At 38.7% G+C, this 23,326-nt stretch overlaps 1 protein-coding gene across 1 annotated transcript in view; it reads right to left on the bottom strand.

Moving 5' to 3' along the window:
• pde8a (phosphodiesterase 8A) overlaps window positions 1-23,326 on the bottom strand; it is a 41,165-nt gene that overhangs the window by 11,541 nt on the left and 6,298 nt on the right. Inside the window, exons 2-8 of the mRNA XM_066684967.1 lie at window positions 11,132-11,188; window positions 3,547-3,737; window positions 2,460-2,516; window positions 2,284-2,338; window positions 2,118-2,206; window positions 1,780-1,858; window positions 973-1,113 (exon numbers count right to left, since the gene is read on the bottom strand). Coding sequence (XP_066541064.1) covers window positions 973-1,113; window positions 1,780-1,858; window positions 2,118-2,206; window positions 2,284-2,338; window positions 2,460-2,516; window positions 3,547-3,737; window positions 11,132-11,188 — 669 coding nt within the window. The remainder of the gene's footprint in view (window positions 1-972; window positions 1,114-1,779; window positions 1,859-2,117; window positions 2,207-2,283; window positions 2,339-2,459; window positions 2,517-3,546; window positions 3,738-11,131; window positions 11,189-23,326) is intronic.

The following is a 23,326-nucleotide window of genomic DNA, read 5'->3' as shown; positions in this document are numbered from 1 at the left end:
CACTGTCTACTGTTTGATGTGCTTCCCCACAGACACACAGCCTGTTTCAAGTGTGTGTTTGTGTGCGTGACCTTTCTGCTGTGTGAAGTTCTCTCACACTGAGCGACTGATGTGGAACTTTATGGAGCTGAACCTTTAGTTTCAGACCCAGGACTAGGGCTGGAGTTTATGTGTGTATTTCCCTGACTATGTGGTGGATACATATTGAGTTCATTTATTTGAGACCAGAAACTTTTACTTTGAGAGGGAAACTGAATTTCAGAAGTTGCTCTGAATGTATAGCCAATCAACTTGAACACCATTTAAGGTTACATTTAAGGTACACTTCAACGATCAGCAACCTATGTGTTTTTAAACCTTTAAATCTGCTCAGTGGTCCCCATATATTGAAAATCTGCAAGTTGGGTCCCATAAAAATTTCAAAATTCAAAGAACTCATTAAAAAAAGTTTTCTGTCTTAACTCCAGAAATCTGTTATGTTTCAAATCTGCTCAGTGCAAAAAGTTTAAACATAAATACACACACACACACTGTCCACTCTGTTTGGCATGGTCAGTGTAGTTGATAAAATGTACAATGAGTGTAGTAGATACAAGGTCCTAATCCAGTGATCTTTCAGTGTGTACATTTTGAATGGAAAAGGCATTGCTAGGTGGGCTTTTCAGTTTCAAAAGGAACCAGTGGTTCGTCGAGCAAATCCAAAGATATTTAACTGCTCATTTAAGTGCTAATAAATGTAAGATCATCAATTGGGTGCTCAGCGCAGTTATCATCTCAAAGTGTAATATTCTCTCAAATTACAGCCTTCAATTATAAATTCTGCTGCAAAGAGAGTACTGTTTAAATGGATTTTAAGTATCTATGATTTAGATTTGCATGTGACTTTTTAGTGCATAGTGCATTTGTAAAAACCTCCTAAAAACAACTGTGTGTCCCGAGTTTACTTGCACACACTTGGGCCACACCCCTCACCTTTCCTTTGCGGATGCAGTTGTTGATACTCTCCAAAATGTCAGGTTTGTTTTTCTCACTTTTAGGCACTTCTACATTCTCCTTGGACATCAGCTCCCCCTGCTGGTACCCCATCATATTCTCATATGCAGGGTTAACATACTGACAGAGAGAGTGAGAGAGAGAGAGAGAGTGAGAGAGAGAGAGAGATCTGTTCTTAAAGTGTAGGTCCAGAAAGAGCTCAGAGCCTCAAATAAAAAGTTATCGCGCAGTGCAGCTGGACACTGATTATTTACGGCATGTTACACAAGTAAATAATTGGATATAAAACAGAAATGTGTTCAATATATGTGTATATTCTGGGGCTGTGTTTAGCATGACACAAGGTGCACTGGCTTCTTTTTTCCACAGGTCAAAAGCTCAGCAGTATGGCTCACAAATCTACATTTACCATATATATATATATATATATATATATATATATATATATATATATTTACCAAACAGCAACACTAGAACAGAGAGCAGAGAGATGCCACTATGCACCCGTATCCTTGGTTCCCTCAGGAGGATCGGTGCAAAAAACACCCCATCGCATCATTTTGACCTGTTGCTAATTTAACACCACTCAACAGCAAACTGAAGGCAAACTGCACAGATCTGTTAAAGCAGCTGAAACGCAGACAGGTGTGAGATGAGGGATCATCAGCGGGATTTCGAGCCTCGGGTGCTTCAACTCAGTCGAACATGAATCCATTCAGTTTGGTTATGTTCACTCACTACAAAACTAAGGTAAAATGTGTGTACGTGTTTGTATATAATGTTCACCTGTATGAACTGGTCTTCATTGCTGATCTCAATGGCATCCTGGCTCTGTTCCAATGCTGTGAAAATAGCATTACAGGCTCTACACACAGACACACACAGGCACACACAGACACACACAGGCACACACACAGTAAATCTCTGAGGGATTTTTTAATATGGTATATATAGAACTCTGAAATTAAACAGCCAAAAATCATTATCTCCGTTTTGAATGCTTCTTAGAGGTCTGAACAATAGACCTAGAATCATTAAAGGTTTCCCAGTGAAGTGTGGGTTTCTGTATGTGTGTGTGTGTGTGTGTGTGTGTGTGTATATGTGTGTGTCTCTGTATGTATTACCTGAGTTTGATCTGAGAGCGGATCTCCCCGTGGTGGAGTTGGATGAGTTCATTGTAGCAGGCCATCATGTTGGGGTTTTCAACATATCGCTGCAAACACACACACAGTTACATATTGCAAGAAATAAACAAACACACAGATATACACTACAAACATGCACTCTCACCCTGTTAAATCCAGCAGATAGCAGAGGCATCACAGTGGCTTCCTCCCGGTCTGGCCTATGAAAACACAGAAACACATAAAAAACACTCACACAGTACTGATACATTGATGTCATATAATCAATTAAAGATTTTCTAATGCGTGTGTGTGTGTGTGTGTGTGTGTGTCGGTACTCACCTTTTCACAACAGCAACAATAACAGTGTTCTGAGATGAGCTGAGAGCCCGTATAGAGCTGAAAACACACAAAGAGACACAGTCAAACACAGCATACCAAAAATAATCACCTATGAACACACACACACAAGTACTTCTGGAGTATATCAACTGGTAAGTCTATTATGAAATAGAAAGAGACTTATATCCTCCCACAGTCCACAGACACACATTTGTAGGTTGACTTGCTGCTTAAAAGTGTCCATAGGTGTGAGTGAATGTGTGTGTGTCGCCCTTTGAAGGACTGGTGCCCCCTCCAGGGTGTGTTCCCGCCTTGAGCCCAGTGATACTGGGTAGGTTCTGGACCCACCACGACCCTGAACTGGATAAGCGGTTACAGATAATGAATGAATGAATGAATGTTTGTATGCAATGTTTATATATATATATATATATATATATATATATATATATATATATATATATATATAAAGGAGAGAGAGAGAGAGAGAGAGAGAGAGAGAGAGATAAAGTGTGTAAGATATATAAGTAGAGCAAACATTAACATTATCTTAATATGAAGGACAGCACAATGGACAGAAGTGTGTGTGTGTGTGTTGTGGCTGAATCTAAAGATAGATCTGCAGAGACACCACAATCTTCCAGTTACTCACTAACACATGACTAAACTAAACATTCTCTCCTTCTCTCTGTCTCTGTCACACACACACAGGCAAATTCTCTCATTTTCTTGCCATTTACACAGAAAGAGAGAGACAATGAGAGAGATAGAGAGAGAGAGAGGTATATACAACCATGTTCAAAATTTTAAACCAATAAATGGTCAATAAAATGCAGTTTGTGCAAATGTTTTAAAAGGCATATTTTATATTCTGTTTTCTCCAATAGGAAAAAGCAGTGTATGTAGTTGTGGACAAAGTAAGCATTATAAATAACTGTGTTTTACAATGTGCAAAAATGTGTTGTCTGTAGAGATATATGTTTTTGTTGATTTGAAATGAAAACGTAATTTGATTGTGTGCGCTTAAATTTTGCACACATCTATGTAATAAAACAAGCAGGTGTTTTATCAACATTGTCATGGTTACCGGCAGAGTGCTTCAGCATCAAAATTTCGGGAATGTCTGTGGTCGATGATGATGAGGTCATGGTGTTTCTCCAGGAAGCTGTGGAGTGCAGACTCGGGCGTGCGAGCTACACTCACTCGGAAGTTGGCTCTCTCACACGCCCAGCAGAACCCACTGCTCTGGCTGTCCTCTTTGGCAAACACTAACAGTACCTGAAAGAAGCAAGCAAACATTGCCAATCGCGTATTTAAAAAGAATATAAAAATATTATTTATTTATTATTTTCAAATATATATTGATAATATATAAATACAATAAAAAATAATAGAATTAATGTATGAATGAATGAATGAATAAATGCACAACTTCAGATAGTTCTGTGATTTATTTTCCTTAAGCGAGTTACAATCTTACGGAATCCACCTTTAGTCAATAAAGTATACAAATACAATCTGCTGCTATAATCTGGATTTTAGATTACACACACATTCAATTTCATGTACATATTCTTAAATATGTTTACATACATGCACACACACACACACACACACACACACACACACACACACACACACACACACACACACACACAGTTTACCCGCAATTTACATCCCACTGAAGTCATGTATCATTCTGTATCAGGATCAAGACCATGTAAGGAATGTTGCACATTTTGCAGATTTCTTATTGACAGAAATAAATGAGATGTTTGAAAATCTCTGCTATCGTGTCCTACACGCTCAGAAAAACTGTCACTGGTGGTACACTCAGTACGTGTTCTGTACTTTTAGCTAGGGAACGTAACTGTAAAATATTAACTGTAGGTTTTAAAGTCCTGTTGATTTCATGAGCCCATTTCATCTTCAGGACTTATACTGTATTATTTTATTTAACACAGTTCTATAATAAAAGCTTACAAATATTTACTTCTCCTTCTGGAGAAGAGAATGTAATGTACCTTTAGGGAACAGAACAGAACTTTAACACCACTGTTGTAGGTACATTTACACTGTTTGTCCCTTTAGTGACAATAAGGAACCTCTACAGTACCTTCCTTCATATAGTGTATGGTAAATAACACTATTCCAAAATAAACATGTTTGTCTAAAATATCCCTTTCAAACCTCAAGTCACTAGTATGTCTCTCTGTCTCTCTCTCCGTAATTGTCTGTCTCTTTTTACTTTCTTTATTCTCTGTCTCTCTCTCTCTCTCTCTCTTCATGCGTAAATGGGAACAGCTCAGAGCTGAGTCACACTCACGCACACACAGTAAGTAGAGAACAGTAGAACGTACAGAACATTTTAACAGTTTGTGAGGGCACGCACTCACACACACGCACACTATTATACAGAGTAAAACCCTTTTTTCTTAGTGTGTTCTGTTACATTATAAAAATCAGTGGAAACCCACTTGTTTAATACAAGTACAAATGAAAACTAAAGGTTAAACTTATTATTCACCTAACAGAAATTATGCAATCAAGAATTTTTCCCCAAATAGTATCTATGTAGATTCAGCCAAGCTTTTCTACCACAGGTCAGGACTTCAACTGGACCCAAAGACATTAAACATTATATTAACTACCAGCATCACTGGTTAAAGAAAGAGGAATCGACCAATCACAGCCTGATTTAACATTCCGAGAAACCGCTCTCATTTAGGTCCACTGTGTGTGAGTGTGTGTGTGTGTGTGTGTGTGTTCGAGATTCAGCTGTGAGGACGGGTGACAAAAACAGGAAAAGGAAATCACCCAGTTTCATTTTCCTACAATAATTAAAGATCACTGCACATTCACAGTCAAACACACACACACAGGTCACTGACAGCTGGCATTTCCATATTATATAAACAAACAGAAAAAATCAAAAAAGGTTTATTGAAAGTTTTTATCTGATATTCTGCAGATTTTTTCCTGAAGCTGAGTGTGTTTCTGAGGTTGGTTCAAAGCTTTTTAAACTTCAGCTCTGTTCAGAGAACGTAAAGGCACTTAGAAGGATTTCAAAAGATTTTAAGGTATTTTAAAAAGGAACATAGTATCCTACTTTTCCAGAAGTTAATATGGTTCTGGGGTCTTAAAGAACCATCTGTGGCATGCTTTGGTCAAAATATCACAAGGATCAATCCCCTGTCTAAACAGCTCTGTCCAGAACGTCTAGTTTCAGCACCCGTTCCAGTCGGGAGCAGCAGTTGTATTTTTAAGTAACTTTTACTTGGTCCTCGTAATCCTCTGTTCTCATTTTTGCCATATTTAATCACTGCTCTTATTTATCCTTTTTCCTGGTATTTGTTTTGCTTGGCTCAACCTCGTCTTTGCGCTCACACATAAACACAGGTCCAGTGCTGTGATTGGAGAGACTCAGACATAGTGGCAGGACGATTCTATAATCTCTGTACTCTAGGTAATGCTAACTATACACTAGAAAACCCTATGAAAAGACTTAAAAGGTTAAAGTCTGACACCTCACACCAAACAAATTTTCAAGTGATTTCACACTTACGTTGTTGCGAACAAATTTCCAACGTAAGAATATAAACTTTTGAGTGGAGCTGGACAATATGGCCATAAATTATCTGAAAATATTTCTTAATTTTGGTCAATATGAAGTAATTCCAATCCTGATATGAACAATAAAAAGCCACAGACAAACTGCCAAGAACGGAAAGCAACATAACAGTCGGTCAGTGACAGATGCTCTAAATAATGTATATTGAAAATGTGTATAAAAATCATGTCATTTTATATTGTGATATATATCGATATTGGATTATTGCCCAGCCCTATATTTGTCTTGCTGGAGTTGCAGAGCACACTCAGTCTCTGTTTTAGAGCTGTTTTAACTCTTTTTCTCAACTTGATGTTCTAATTAAATCATTCATTCATTCATTATCTGTAACCGCTTATCCAATTCAGGGTCGCGGTGGGTCCAGAGCCTACCTGGAATCATTGGGCACAAGTTGGGAATACACCCTGAAGGGGGCGCCAGTCCTTCACAGGGCAACACAGACTCACACACACACTCACATATGCTCCTCACAGACAGTCACCCGGAGCGGGAATCGAACCCACAACCTCCAGGTCCCTGGAGCTGTGTGAATGCGACACTACCTGCTGCGCCACTGTGCCGCCCCTAATTAAATCAACTGTGTTTAATATTATCGCAAGTCTTTAGGCTTTGCTGATGCAAATAGTGTGAGGCTGATGTTTTAAATGAGGCACAATCTACCAACATGCACTTCATGCTCTGCCCTAATATGTGGCCCCAGTGTGTCGATTTTTGATCAGGGGGCTCCAGACCAAGCAGCTATATTTGACGAGTGGGTAATGAGAATGTGGAAGTGGTGGATGCTAATAAAATTGACGGTGAAGCGGGGGTCACTAGCAGCAGTGGTGTGATGAGTGAAGTGGTTCAGACCGTCACTCAGCGCAGAGATTCAACCCCTTCATTGTCAGAAAAACAGTATGGCAGAGGTACATTATTTGTCACTAAAGATACAAGCACCCTAATGGACCTTTAAAAGGCACAACAGTGGTGTTAAAGTACAGCTGTGTTCCCTAGAAATACATTACATTCTCTTCTCCAGAAGAAGTGAATATTTGTAAGCTTCAGTTACAGTACATGCAAAATAAAATAACATCCATCAGTCCATTATCTGTAACCCTTATCCAGTTCAGGGTCACAGTGGGTCCAGAGCCTACCTGGAATCATTGTGCGCAAGGCGCAACACAGACACACACACTTTTGAGTCGCCAATCCACCTACCAACGTGTATTTTTGGACAATGGGAGGAAACCGGAGCACCCGGAGAAAACCCACGCGGACATAGAGAGAACACACCAACTCCTCACAGACAGTCACTCGGAGCAGGAATCGAACCCACAACCTCCAGGTCCCTGGAGTTGTGTGACTGCGACACCTACCTGCTGCACCACCGTGCCACCCTATAAAATAACATTATATACTAAATGTACTAAATATGTACCCTTGAGGGTACCACTACAGCACTACCACTTGAGGGTACACCATTTTACTGAGAGTGTAGTGAGAAATGTATCTGCAGTCTTGTGACACTGTCTTTAGATATGGTTTTTTTTTTTAAGTATTTTCAGAGTCTTCTAGTATATGGTTCGCATTAGTTAAGCTCTCCCAACCACCTCACACCAAATAATCGAGACGACAGGAACGAGCCGCAACTCTTGCAAGACTCGCATGATTTGGAACATTGGAAATCTGTCTACAACAGTAAAGTCGCTTGAAGAGACATCTGGGGTAAGGCTGGGATAAGAAGCAGGACAACATTAGAATGACTCATTTTATTCTGTGTTTTCTGAGAAAACTGACTGGGTTCTTTTCTTTTGAAGGTTGTTGGTTGGTAGGAGCTCCAGGTGCCCAAATAATGTACACATGCACTAAAAAATCATTTTTAAATAATTATATAGGTTGTTATTTTTACAGTGCCTTTAAGACTGTATGCAAATGAGCTCAATACAGTGCCTCATACAAAACTATAACTTCAGTCCTATATGAATGTGCCAGTGTCCTGCTTATTCTGAGTATTTCAAAACTGTACATTTTGAATAAATGTAAAACATTTTAAAAACAATTTCTTATCATTCATATGAGGATATATGCAGATCTCCTGTGTTTACTTAATACAGAAATGTATTTTTGTGACAAAACTGTTTACTGTTACAGATTACTGGTCTGTTTATTCCATATATGGAAAAACCCATATGATCATTTAGTTTCTGAAGAGTGAATTGTACATTTAAAACAGGTTTATATTAAAATATATAAAAATAATAAGTTCAGAATTCATGTTTATTAATGAGGTGCTCTTCAGCTCACAATAAATATTAAAAACAGAGCAGTTACACAACATTCCATTACTTCATTTTTTAATTATTCATTTTATTGGTAATGATTACACAATCTGGATACAATTTTACTCATAACAGACACAACACGCATAAGTGCAACTGCCCCACGTCCTCAAGTACTCCCTAAAACTGATAAGCTAAACTAGCCAACGGCATTTGTATTATTATTGTTATTTATAGTATTAGGAAGCAAGAGAATTAAACTTTCAAAATGCAGAAGAACAACTTCTAGTGTATTAATGTGAACAAGGTTAAACACTTGATCTTCACTGTAAAGTGGGAGGGGGGTAATTCAGATTTCAAAAACCTTACTGAGACATAGTGTATATGCCCAGACTTTTTCAACCAAAGTGGAACTGGTTCAGTTTCCATTTGTGCAATCAATTTTGAACAGAGTAGATCACAAGGGAATAAAAACAGCAAAATGCTACGTCTGTGTGCTTTTGACTGTATTCAGTGCGTCATTTATTTTTCTCCTCTGTTCTCATTTACCAGCTCAGCAGGACGGCTCTGGATCATACTCCAATATACTCATTTTTAACTTAAATATACAGAACCTGGCACTGTGTACATGTGCATCACATATCAACATGATCTAAACATGCTGTAAACAATCATTAACAATGATATTTTATTGACTCTATCAGTTTCTCTCTGGCTTTGGAGCTGTCTGAATAACGCACACTTGGTTTCCATCAAAAGAGGTGTAAATGTGGACAGACTCGCTGAACAGAACCAGTTTAAGATCTTGATTTCATTGAAAAGAGCTAAAATGAATGTGTGAGGGAATGGAACTATTTTTCCTTGTGGAAAGTTGATAAAATATATTTTTTCCTGTGTTCTTTAACATAAAACCTAATTAATAATAAACAATGGTAAACAACTGTGGAATAATTACACTCGAGGTTCGTGCTATAATGTGAATGATATAACATGATACACAGTGATATAATACCACACAGTGATACAGAGTGTTACATCCTTTCGTTAGCGCAGTGAATGTGTAGTACAGTTTGTGGCAGTTCCACACTTACAGTTCACAACTCTCTCTGTAGGGAACAGAGCATGGACTGAGAGCTTTGTGGTGTGTGTGTGTGTGTGTGTGTGTGTGTGTGTGTGTGTGTGTTATTCATACGTCACGCTCCTGGTGACGACACACACTAGGAGCTCTATGGATGATTGTTCTTCGAAGCACGTTCTTGTTACTGTTTTGGTTTTGGTTGCTATAGAAATGGTGGGGATTTCAGCTGCTGCTGTGGACTGGGGGACTACACACACACACACACACCTGCAGCTCTGCCAGATACACAACAATACACACAGCCACCTCCAAGACCAAAACTAAGCTTTTATGTTTTTATGTCAGAATACATTGATCCCATACCCTCTCTCTCTCTCTCTCTCTCTCTCTCTCTCTCTCTCACACACACACACACACACACACACTAAAATTCAAATGATTCACTCACAGAACATATATATAACATTATCAACTGTTTATCCAGCCTAAAAATTCTTAAAAACAAAAAAATATTCACTACTAATACGTTCAACACCAGTACCTGACTTCACAGTATGTGACTGTATGCCATCAAATCCTTAAAGGATAATTCCACAACATCTAGAGTACTGCTTTTCCAGAAAAGTAGAGGCCCAGTAATTTCAGAAAAAAATGCTGGATGAGCACAATATCCACAAACCTCTGCACATATAGTGTATCTATGTGTTGCAGTCACAGGATTTTTTTTGGCATGGGCACCTTATTGAGGTCTGGTTATTGATTGTCTGGTATCAGAATGCAGCACTAATGTAAACAGATGGGAACGACGGATACATTTATCTCATACACAGCTCCTCTTTCTGCCCTGGAGAGTCTTACAACACTCAGAAGCACAGCCCATCATTTCATTACCAGTTTCACAAGAGCATTTCTCTGCTTTTCTGTCCCAATCTGATTTATTCATATACAGATAACAGCTTCAGTAATTGTCTCCTATTTCGCTCCTGTGTTATTTGAGTTTGTAAGATGATTACAGACACAAGCCATGCAAATCTTGTGTCTCATTTCCCCCGTTTTCAGGGCAAATATTCTGATCCTGCTGTCCCTCTGCACTGAGAGTGGAACAGACTGTTGGAGGATAAGGTTTTATGGCAACTGTCTGCCTAAATTTATCGTTTACGTTTTAATAAAATAGTTCTCCCTATTGAGTGATGTTTCTACACAGCAGCCGAATATCTTCTGGCACCCTCTGTAGGGCACAGTGTCTGTCATAAAATAATGGTTTCACATATTGCATTGTATGTTGAAAAATGATTTTGAGTGAGCTATAAGGTTCAAGTTTCCCAGTCGAATTAACGTAATAACTGTCTGTATTATTAGTTGTATTATCTGTGATGTGTACTATGTAGGGAGTATGGCACTACTTTGGGATGCATTCTTAGCTCCTCTACTGACGGACACAGACAAACAGAGCTCCTTTTACAAATGTGACGCAGTTAAATGGGTCAGGGATCCATACTTATATTTCTTTAATTTTAACATCTAAACGAGGACTACAAATTTTGACAGAAACAATATAACAATTTAAATATCACCGTTTTTATTTGAGCTGTGTGCTTGAGTAATCAGTAGATCCTCAATATGCTGGCTATTCTACACTGTGATGTCAGAATATTAATTATAAAACCCTTCATTTATAATGTAAACACAAACCCAGGTGTTTTACCTGAAGCTGATCTTCATATAACTTCATTGGTCCGAATTGCACCTCAGTCAGCGAATTCTGAAAAAACACAAAAACAATCAAAAGCTCATTAAAACATTCAGGAAAGAGTCTATAGGCTTCGATGATGCAGAGAAGTCAAAATAAACATGCCACAATGCTTAAAATATACATAATTCTATTCTATTATACAGTTATATTCTATATTCTATTTTTACTGTGAACGTTATAGCGAACACTGGATTAGGAACACAGGAGCATTTTGTAGTTCTTTAATCACACTGTAGTCCATTTGTTTTGCTGCATATTTTCAGCAAATGGTGCATCACCATTTTACCCTGCTCTTCAAAGGTTAGGACACCCACAGGACCACCACAGAGCAGGTATGATTTGGGTGGATCGTTCTCAGTGCTGCAGCGTCACAGATGTGGCGGTGGTGTGTTAGTGTTTGTTGTGCTGGTAAGAGTGGATCCGACACAGCAGTGCTGGTGGAGTTTAAACCCCTCAGTGTCACTGCTTTGGCTGAGAATAGTCCAACAACCAAAATTATCCAGCAGACACTGAATATTTGGTCCCGTGTCCACTGATGAAGGACTATAGGACAACCAACACAAACTGTGCAGCAACAGTTTAGCTACTTTCTATGACATTACACCTACAAGGTCAACCAATGAGACAGGTGCGTCTAACAGAGTGGACAACGAGTGGACACACGGTATAATAACTCCAGCAGCACTGTTGTGTCTGATCCACTTGTACCAGCACAACACACACTAAAATACCACCACCACTGCAGCACTGAAGATGACTTTTGAAAAGCAGGATGAAGGGGGGAGACTACGAAGTGCATAGTATGGTCAGTGGAGCTGATAAAATGGAAAAGTGTAGATACTAATCTAGTGACCGTTCAGTGTAATGTTCAAGCTATTTTATAGGTTGCATACAGAAGCATAAGCCCTACATCCTTGGGTCCGTGAGGCTGCAGTCAGATACAGGAGTACTTTCCACTTTCCACTGATTGGCTTACTTCAAACCTCTGCAGTGGTTTACACACAACGACACACGCACACAGACACACACACATTATAACCATCCATCCATTATCTGTAACCGCTTATCCAATTTAGGGTCGCGGGGGGTCCAGAGCCTACCTGGAATCATTGGGCGCAAGGCGGGAACACACCCTGGAGGGGACGCCAGTCCTTCACAGGGCCACATTATAACCAGCAGAAATTAATATGAAAAAAAGTGTAAAGTATGAGAAAAAGTTGTGAAGCACTATAACACTCAGGTTCTTCCATCCTTCCACACAGGCGTCACTAGTCATGGAAACAAACCCCGGGAGGGATAACATCCCATCAGGACCGCCACAGTGAACACAATACTCACGAGAAACACACGTGCACACACACACACAGTTGTGATGGCAATAAAACACAAACAAAGCACACTATCATAGCTACAGACACTGCACACATTAGTTTCATAATTCGAAACGGATAGCTGATAATATATAGTAGATACTGAAAAATTCATTGCAATTCTATATTTATATCCTATATTTAAAAAAACTAATAATAATACAAAATAATTTAGTTTTAACCCACATATTATGATGTATTATGATATTTACATCATAGCACCAAGCCTTGGAGTGAAATGATTTTGGACATTTTTTCATTTTCAGAGCAGATCAAAATCTGTGAGGAATGCGGTGTAACACGCTGCAGATATTTCTACACAATAACTCTGTCTTGAATCTAACCTTTGCACAGTTATCGAATTCCACAGCAAATATTTCTTCTACAAAGATGATGAAGGAAACCAGTGGAAATCTCAATTAAAGATGTTTCTTAATCTCACACCCTCCTGCACGATAAGATCAGAAATCTGCAGTGTGGTCACCACCATTTACTGTAATGACTATGTGTGAGGAGCTTTTAGAGAAGGACATCTGCCTCTGTTCACCAACACTCAACTACTGAACATTTTCCCACCGCTTTGTTTACATCTCAACCAGAGAATTATTGAGTATAACTTTAAATATTCGCTTATCATTATACTGTCTACATTGGTGATAATAATCTTTAATTAATATTGCATTTCCCTTATAAAATCAGCAATATTTAAATAATGATATTATAAGTCTACTGTAAAGATAAACCAGTCACACAGACTGGGACTTCTGTTTAAAAAAAATAAAAGCCCTCTGACAGTGAGCAGATCCAGGAGCTCAGTGTGACAGAAGCTCTGTATTTGGTGATAAATGGTCATGTTAAAAAAAAAAAAAGAAAAAGCCACCAGCTACACACCCAAGTCACCTAGCTCCAAAACAGTACATTTTAAAGAGAAACCAATACAACCTTAAATTATAATGGCACTTAATGTAAAAATGTTTTTTCTTTCAAAAAGAATATGGCATGCATGACTTTAAGGTCACTAATAGTAATATAATGTAATAACAATGATGTAATTATACAGCAACAACCAAAAGACAATTGAGTATAATAACAAGTGTAATATATCATCATCATATTATATATCCACACACTCCCAATACAGTAACATACACATTTTCTCACACACAGACTAATACCCTGACACACACACACACATTGTGGTGGTATATGCTACAGCAGTGCTCCACTGAAGTGAAAAACAGGAAATTGGACGACATTGTTGAGAGAGCAGACGTCAGTGGAGACAGATATAGAGGGTAAACAGCTTCCTAACACACTATACACACACACACACACACACACACACACTCCAAAACATAAATCATACATACACATTCATTACATACACATATTATACATACACTGCATACCATATACACAAACACACTAAATGTGAAAACTCAACATAAATCACATACACAACATACAATATACATACACACCTACACATTATGTAGCCCCCCTCACCACCACAACACACACAGTGGGCCTGGATGATTATAATAAAGTGCACGGTCAGAGTGCAATTTCATATATTAATTCATTTGTTAATTCAATGTGCAATATTGTACAGACTAAATCTTAAGTAGATTAATTGAACAGAGGGAGTGGGGTGTGTGTGTGTGTGTGTGTGTCTCTAAAGAGGGCAGTAAGCCATGTGAGTTGTTCAACAACCTAAAGCACCAAAAGAAAGACTTTTTGTTCTCTGCTCTCTCTATGCTCTTCTACAGGCCAACCTCCCTCTCTCTCTCTCTCTCTCTCTCTTACACACACACACACACACACATAAAGAAAAAAATCATCTCAATATCTGTAATGCTAACGTGGTATATTTTATTATAATCTAAGCATGATTTCCATATAAATAATTATACTATAATACAACAATACATTTTAATATTAAGTAATATTCCTTAAAGGGCTGTGGGGAAGCACAGTTCTCTCTGGTTTCTTCATGTTCAGGAGCTTCGCGTCTTTTAAATCTGTGTATTTGAGGGGAAAAACGACTGTTTGAACGTGGCTGAAGTTTAACTCGTCTGTACGTTTTTATCCACTGTCTGAATTCCCACAGAAACTCATTTGTAAATCAAACTGTTTAGTTTTTTAGCACTTTTGCTAATGCAGTTAGCCGTCTCTCGAATTCGGAGACTTTTCCACCTTAAGTGACAAGAAACAGCAAAAATAAGTCAATTATTATCGACCTATGAATAGGAATAGAACAATATCCTCATCTCAGTTCATCCTTTGAAAGGTTGGAGTTCTCTTTTGTCAGAGAGAGGAATCCTAGCATAGCATATCTTTTTTTTTTTTTTTACTCATTTACAAACGCTGGGGCTTTGTAAACATATCAGACCGGTTTCCAGCATGGAAACAGAACAGAGGAAATATTTTTTTGAATTTTATAAAAAGTGTTTTATGAGTACAATCATGAACGCCACTTTTAATTATTTATTAAAGTGTAACATACAGCAATACAGAGGATTCTGTAATATATTAATGGGTAAATGCATGACTATGTGTGTGTGTGTGTGTCCTCCCCCATCCACCTTCAGGTATTTCTGTCCTGATCCTGATTATGTCCCAATCCCAGATAAACCTGATCCACACCTTTACCACAAACACACACACAGACACACACACACAGACCTAAAATCCACAGGAAGATCTTAATTTAAAATGTCAATAATTTATATTAACCCACACTGACCCGTTCAGATTAAAACAAACACAGAAAAACAACTTCCACCTCACAGTAAAAGATTTACAGAGAATTCCACATGCTGGGACAATTGCAATTTAAAAAAAAACAAAAACAAAGCAATGAAGTGTAAATCCACTTTAACCTCTATTTAAATCACAACAGTAAAGAGACCATTTGTAAAATGTATCCTATTCAAATTCATTCATTAAAAATAATAATAATAATAAATAATATTATCCTTAAATAAATGCATGCACCATATTGCAAATTCTCAGACTAGACACACTGAAAAACATTAAAAATCATCTTATTTAGGCGATGTAATGAAGCTCTCAGATAAAGGTAACTTCCTGGGAAACCCTACTTCTCTTTGAAAGAGGGTCAGGTCAATGATCAACACTTACATAAAGTCCTCAGAGAATATTCCAGCAGGTTAAGTGCACCGTGGTGGCAAAGAATTTTCTGCAGCAAATTAAATCATCAAAAGATTCAGGAAATCTGGACAAATCTGTGCGTAAAGATCAAGTCTAATCAGCCCAACTGAGCTTAGATCCCACAGGCTCCACTGCGTTAAAATCCAGGACAAAATTCTGTAGTTAATATGGTCACATGGGCTCAAGAATACTGTCACAAACCTTTGTTAATATCCTCATTCCGTTGCTGCATCCAAAAATGATAAATAAACACTGACGAAATCTCTATTTGAGCTCATCTAGATCAAATTGATGCTGTGGTTCAGAAGAATCAAACTTATTTATGGAGTTTTTTACGTTCTCCAAGTCAAAGAGCAAAAGGCCATCCCAGATTATAGCATGAATTTCAAAAGGCACACTGATATGGTAGAATATTTTTGGTGTCTGAAATTTGAAAAATGTTTTTTTTTAACCACAGCAAACGATGTTTGAAGTAAATTTTGCCAGATACTGTGAGGTTCAGATCATTTTTGGTCAGATACAATCAGGTTCTGACAAAACGTTTTCAGATACAGTCAGGTTGAGATGGATGTTTACTGGATACAGTCGAGTTTAGCTGGACTTCTGTCAGATACAGTAGGTTCTAAACTTGTACATAAGGGTTTAATTGCGTGGAATATCCTTGTGATATTTTTATGTTGCGATCAAAATTTAATTCCTGATTAAAATCCTTAGGGCCAACCTTATATGATCCTAACAATCACCCAGGTCCAAACAGTTTGTCCCACTCCTCAGCCCTGAGCTGGAGTCCAGATTTAGATCTCTCAGCTGATTGGTTATTATGCTTTAGAGGTCACAGGACCTGCAGGGAATTGTGGTCCAGCTTTAGCAGAGCTCCAGAACTTTGTGTTTTTAAAGTGATGAAGCTAAAACTCCAGAGGCTCTGGAACTGAGTATCACATGGAGTCGCATGATCATACGGCTGCAGGGAAGAAAGAACACACACACACACACACACACACACACACACACACACACTAAAATCAAAGTTTGTGAGATGTATTCTGCAGAAAACTTCACACAGTGATGTTTTCACCAAGTCGCTGCTTTCTTTCTTAAACCTCGTCTCTGTTGTCTATTTATTTCTTATTCCTCCATTTTATCTAAAGCTGCTCACACTTTCCCAGATACTATCCGACCCTTTAATGATTGAATTATAATCAACATCTTTTCAGATGTAATATACATCTTTGTATATATAGCATGGACAAATATAAAAATATGTCTATGTCTATCTACGGGGTTAATATGTGGAATAGTTGTGATAAGGGACTTAAAATGTGTAGCTCACTCTGCAAGTTTAAAATATGTTCAAAAGTAAGGTGGTAAGCACAAACCAAATGATCATTATTATGTAAAAAGTGGATTTATTTCCTCCTGTTGTTGTTTTGTATTGTCTAAAAAGAGGAGTTAAAGACTGTTAATTAGCTAAGTAAAAAGGGTAGGCACAATAAGCTAATGCTGCAGCCTATAGCTCTTTGGTTTTTATTTGTTTTATTTGTCATCTCTTTAAATTTAATATTTGTTATCTTTATGGGTTTTTTTGTACTTTTAAAATCAGTATTAATTTTGAAAAACAAATAAAACAGTAAATACTAAATACAATTTTGAGTTTCGTATTTTGTTTGATGTTATTCAGAACAGAGGACTGTATTTACAGCTTTATGATGAACATGACCGAATGGAAGATATAATATTGGCAATAAATCTATTTGTTTATAAATAAATGTCCTAATTGTGCTACATTTTGAATTCAATCTGAACTAAACTGCTATATACCAGCAAAATAACAGAAAAAGAATAAAAAAAGTAGACTGGAAACACACTATATTTCTGTTCTAAATAAATTATTACGTTACACTCCCTCCAAGTCTCTTGCCCTGTTGATATCACACAGGTTTAGAGCACAAGGATAAGGGCAACATTTGAGACTGGACAGAGGTTCTCAATTTTTCTCCCCAATTTACTCACTGCCAGCTTCACACATTAGTTGCCCTTAAGCAAAGCACCTAACTCCCAATTGCTCCCCAGGTGCTGGGATGGATGCCCACTGCTCTGTGAGGTGTATTCACTACTATGAACGTGTTAAATGTGGAGCTCAATGTACGTTGTGCGATGACACAAGGTTATACAAGCACATTTTATGTTTTTACTAGTGTTGTCAACTGATTACAAAAATGTAATTAATTAATCTCACTATTTGCTCCAATTAAACACGATTAATCGCATTTGTCCATTCTTAATGCTTTTTAATAATGGTTATTTAAATGTAAAATAAATGAATGTAAGATTAACCCAATGGAATTTATATTGGTAACAGAGAAAACTAAGGCTACAGCGCAGCTCAAACATGGAGATAGGCGTGTGTGTGTGTGTGTGTGTGTGAGAGAGAGAGAGAAAGAGAGAGAGAGTTAAGATAAAACATAATCTACCTTCTGAACTCAACAGTAGTTATGCTGTGTTCAGAAATATCTCTTGAATAAATAAATATGTTTTATTTAAAATTGTGTAAACAGTTGAATAAATTAAGTTAAACGTGGTTCTGTGTAAAAAGACTGAGTGACACTGCACAAGCTTGGGTTATAAACTGATGTCGTCACTTCCTGTCAGGAAGAGCATATACAGCACATACTCAGTTCAGTTTCTGTCTTCTGATGGCACTTCCTCTCTCTGTGTCTCTTCCTCTCTCTTTTCTCTGGCTCTCCCCCTCTCTCTCTGTTATGTTAATGTAAATCAGAGAAGTACTTTCTTAATGCACAGATATGGACTGAAATGTTTCCACGCATTGTGGGGAGATTCTTACATTACGTTCCATTAATGTTGTGGGGACTTACTCTAACCACAACTGACCTAACACTTACTGCAGTTCTAACACATCTTAGGCTTAAACTTTAATGATTTATGTTGTGGGGGCCAGCTTCTGGAAGTCAGGTCCCCACAATGCAAGTATGTAAACAGATTGTGGTCTGCACAACGTTAATGAAACTTGGCACACACAGAGAGCGAGAGTGTGTGAGAGAGAGAGTGAGAGAAATCACTGTTTGTCTAAACACACAGTGTGAAAGTGACATGGTGATTATTCAGAAACACCGGAGATTCACAGGAAGAGGAAAAAGAGCAGAAGCACTGCTAATTCATTTTCTCTCTCTCTCTCTCTCTCTCTCTCTCTCTCTTAGTTCCACTATACATGTTAGGACTTACCATAGACATAACGATTACCGTAGGTAATTAACACTACACTTAACCCGAACCCTAACCTTAACCTCAGTAACTAAAACTTTTGGCTCTTTTTAGTTTTTGGAATAAAAATCAGGACTTGCTTTTTGTCCTGACATTTCAGCAAAAGTAAACATTGTCCACTTTCTCACACACACACACACACACACACACACACATAGCTATCAGATCCTCACAGCAATTTTCCAACATCCTGTAAACCTTTGAACATACAGTGTATTTCACAGTGCAGACGTGGATAAACTAAAACTTTGAAAACATTTTAAAAGTGATAGCTTCTGAAATGTTAGCTAAATTATTTCAAATGATAAGGTGACATTCATTCAATTTTATTTATAAAACACTCTGCAGCCAAATGCCACCGTATATTACTTCAGTGATGTCTGTTAATAATGGTAATTATCTGACTCACTTCAGTGGTGGGATCAACTGCCAGGTAGAGAGAGTTTTAACTGAACCGGGAAAAACTGCTTTTAGTCACAGTGCACCTGTGAGCTGGAATCCACTTCCACTCAGCTCCTCATTTTAAACTTTAAATTCATAACCACTTCACTTTGCCAGTAACTGTTTAATGTTTTTCAAATTAATATTATTTTAATTATTTTAGTCCATGGGAGGCACGGTGTCGCAGCAGGTAGTGTCGCAGTCACACAGCTCCAGGGGCCTGGAGGTTGTGGGTTCAATTCCCGCTCCGGGTGACTGTCTGTGAGGAGTGTGGTGTGTTCTCCCTGTGTCCGCGTGGGTTTCCTCCGGGTGCTCCGGTTTCCTCCCACAGTCTGAAAACACACGTTGGTAGGTGGATTGGGGACTCAAAAAAGTGTCCGTAGGTGTGAGTCTGTGAGTAAATGTGTGTATGTGTCTGTGTTGCCCTGTGAAGGACTGGCACCCCCTCCAGGGCTTATTCCCACCTTGTGCCCAATGATTCCAGGTAGGCTCTGGACCCACCGCGACCCTGAACTGGATAAGCTGTTACAGATAATGAATGAATGAATTTTAGTCAATTTTTGTGTTTATTTTTTATTAATATCTTCCTTAATTTGACTTAAGTTAAAGGTTCTTTTATTTTTTATTAGAATATGGTCTAATATCGTATTGTATGTTTATGGCAGGGCGGCACGGTGGCGCAGCAGGTAGTGTCGCAGTCACACAGCTCCAGGGGCCTGGAGGTTGTGGGTTCGATTCCCGCTCCGGGTGACTGTCTGTGAGGAGTTGGTGTGTTCTCCCCGTGTCCGCGTGGGTTTCCTCCGGGTGCTCCGGTTTCCTCCCACAGTCCAAAAACGTGCAGGTGGATTGGCGACTCGAAAGTGTCCGTGAATGTGTGTGTTTCTGTGTTGCCCTGTGAAGGACTGGCGTCCCCTCCAGGGTGTATTCCCGCCTTGCGCCCAATGATTCCAGGTAGGCTCTGGACCCCCCGCGACCCTAAATTGGATAAGCGGTTACAGATAATGGATGGATGGACGGATGTTTATGGCATTATTATTTCAGTCATTTTAAATAACTGAGCTTTATTCTTATTTTCTTTTTTAACTTTTGTCTCATTTGTTGTTTTTAAATATCACTGATTTTACATTTGTTTTATTATCATTTTAACATTGCTTGATTTTTTTTTCTCTCTCTTTTACTAATTACATCCTAATTTGTCAATTTTGTCATATCCTATATACTTAAATGAATCACGTGCCTCCACTGATTAAAATTATCCTGTGAAACTGCAGTCAAAAAAACATTTAATGTAGAAATATTGGTCAAATCCCTGTGAATGTCGATTCTCCTGACTAAAAGCTCATAATTATTTCTCAGAGTGGTTCACACAGTGCTAGTGTTGTGCTGTGTGCAGATCTGTGTTTCATCTTGGTGATGGTTCAGCATTAAACACTATTTTTTACCTATAATTTAGTGATATTCTGCTGCAGAGTTTGGTTCAGGTGCTCACACAAGATTCACTACTGTTTCCAATTTCCTCTCTCTAGATATATACGAGCTTCGGGATCAACTTTAAACATTTTCCAGACTCAACACATAGCACGCTAGCACAAAACAAGCTAGCTAATAGCACAGGGATCCCCCCTCCTGAAGCTAACTATGCCTCTAGTTGAACTGTTAAAAATGCTGTGAGGTTGAGGGGCCTTTGGGATGGAATTGGTCTAGACACATATCTTCCCATATGAGCACTGTATGAGGAGATCAGGCATTGGTGCACAGATTTGCATAGTGTGAAATCAATACCAAGATATGTCAAAAAGGCATTCCCTGAGACATCCAATTGAAATCAAGTCCATTCTGAATATGGAATGAAGGTTTCACACGCTGCGTTGTGGACACAACACTAAAACACCAGGTATCTTCAGAGTGGACTGGATCAACACATCACATTGGCCAGATTCATTTGCATACATTCTGTCTCAGCTCAACCGTTCCTCACACAACATTCCCCAATTCAAAGGGCCGGCTGCATCATGCCTTTGACTGGGATACGGGTTGGGGTGTTGATGCGCCAGAGCAGGGCAAATGCAGAATTATGCCTGGCACACACTACAGGATTTTAAAAATGACTGATATTGAAATCATGAGACACCCCACATATAGATATTTTTTAGAATTTTCTGTGCTTGATCATTGTAGTCCCCAAAGTTCACAGAGAATGCTCACACTCGACAGACAACTCCAGACCTCAAAACCTCAAGGGTGCTTCTCATGAACTGAATGTCGCGAGAACAGGCGGAGTTTCTCACAAACTGGATGTAAATAAACATCCAGTCCACCACACACTACTGGATTCTGAGTCATAAATATAGAACATGTTTCACATTTACGATTCACAGTCGGGGTGCCCCCGAAGTCACTGGGAGAAAATGGTAGGAGTAAAGGCTGGATTATGGACACACACTGCAGGTTAATGTAGAAATATCTTTTATGATCCCCCCAAAATTAGGAGAACTATTGAAAATATTGGAAGGAGCAAACTGGCCTCAATATCAGCCCGATTATGCTCTAGGGTGTGCCAAGCATTAGTAACTCTACAGCAAGGACTGGTTCCTTAGGTTTATGGTGTAAGAAACCCTGGTAGTCTGCATCCGCAGGTTTGGAACACGGCAGTATCAAAACAGACTGGCTAAGCCATGGCCTTGACTGCTTATTTTGCTTACGATATGTCTCCTAGTGTCTAAGCAACACCACACAGATGTGTTAGGAAGGTTTTCAAACTGGTGGACTGCTGCACCTCAAAGTGGAATGACAATCAGAATAAGATTGGGTTTTAGAACGTATTTCACACCTTCATTTATTGCCAACTTTGCTTTAGTCCATCACTCTTGTGTTTAGGTACGGCATTTAGGTCAAATATCATGTTTTACCCCTAACATGTGTTCAATAAACAGAGAGAGAGAAAGACAGAGAGAGACAGAGAGAGAGAGAGAGAGAGAGAGAGAGAGAGAGAGAGAGAAGGGGTGGTGGAGGAATGGAGTTATGAGCCAAGGCTAGATAAACCACGGCCTGTTTGGAGGAGGCCGAACACACACACACACACGCATATGAAATTGAATTAAACACTGACAATAAATGCTCCAATTCCCACATTAATTCTCCCTCTCTGCCTCTCCCTTTCAAAGTCTCTCAGACTGTCCTTCTCTGTCTCTTGCTCTCCCTCTCTCTTTCAGTGTCTCTCCCTCTCAGAGACCCCCTCTCTCTCTTGGTGGAATGTGTGAGTGTGTGCATGAATGAGAGAGAGAGAGAGAGAGAGAGAGAACCTCGTCAGACCTTGTACTCGAGTCTTATCACACACTCGGCCGCCCAGATGGTGTCGCGCCCTTGACTCAACACTGCAAACACACACACACAGACACACATATACATATACACACACACACAACTGGCTTAAAAACACACTAGAGAAATCACATGCAGAAACGAACAAAAAGATGTTCCGCTCTCACTTTTCAAACTTTTACTGCAGTAGACTCACATTCATTACTTACATTTTCATTAACATTAGTGAAATTCACTACTTTCCTGGTGGAGAGGGACATTCAAGTACGATGCGAAGAAAAGAAACTTATTTAGTTGAGATTTTTCACTAAAATCTCATCACTCCATATAAAACTGTAGGCTGGTGGAGGTCACTGCTCTTTGTGTGGGGGAAATAATGCAGCAGCATGTGTGTGTGGTAGACTTGGGATGTCTGGTTCCATTTACCAACACTGGAAAGAAATCACACGGGACTCTGGGGAAAATTTGTGGAAAATGGGTGGAATTCCCCTTTAACTGTCACAAGCTCAATGTTAAAGAAGATGCTTTAACTACAAACTGCAGCAGAGCAATCCTAGCCAAT

Source organism: Hoplias malabaricus, chromosome 11 (assembly GCF_029633855.1).
Source record: "Hoplias malabaricus isolate fHopMal1 chromosome 11, fHopMal1.hap1, whole genome shotgun sequence".
NCBI classification, from domain to species: Eukaryota; Metazoa; Chordata; class Actinopteri; order Characiformes; family Erythrinidae; genus Hoplias; species Hoplias malabaricus.
This window is presented reverse-complemented; position numbering and strand designations above follow the sequence as displayed.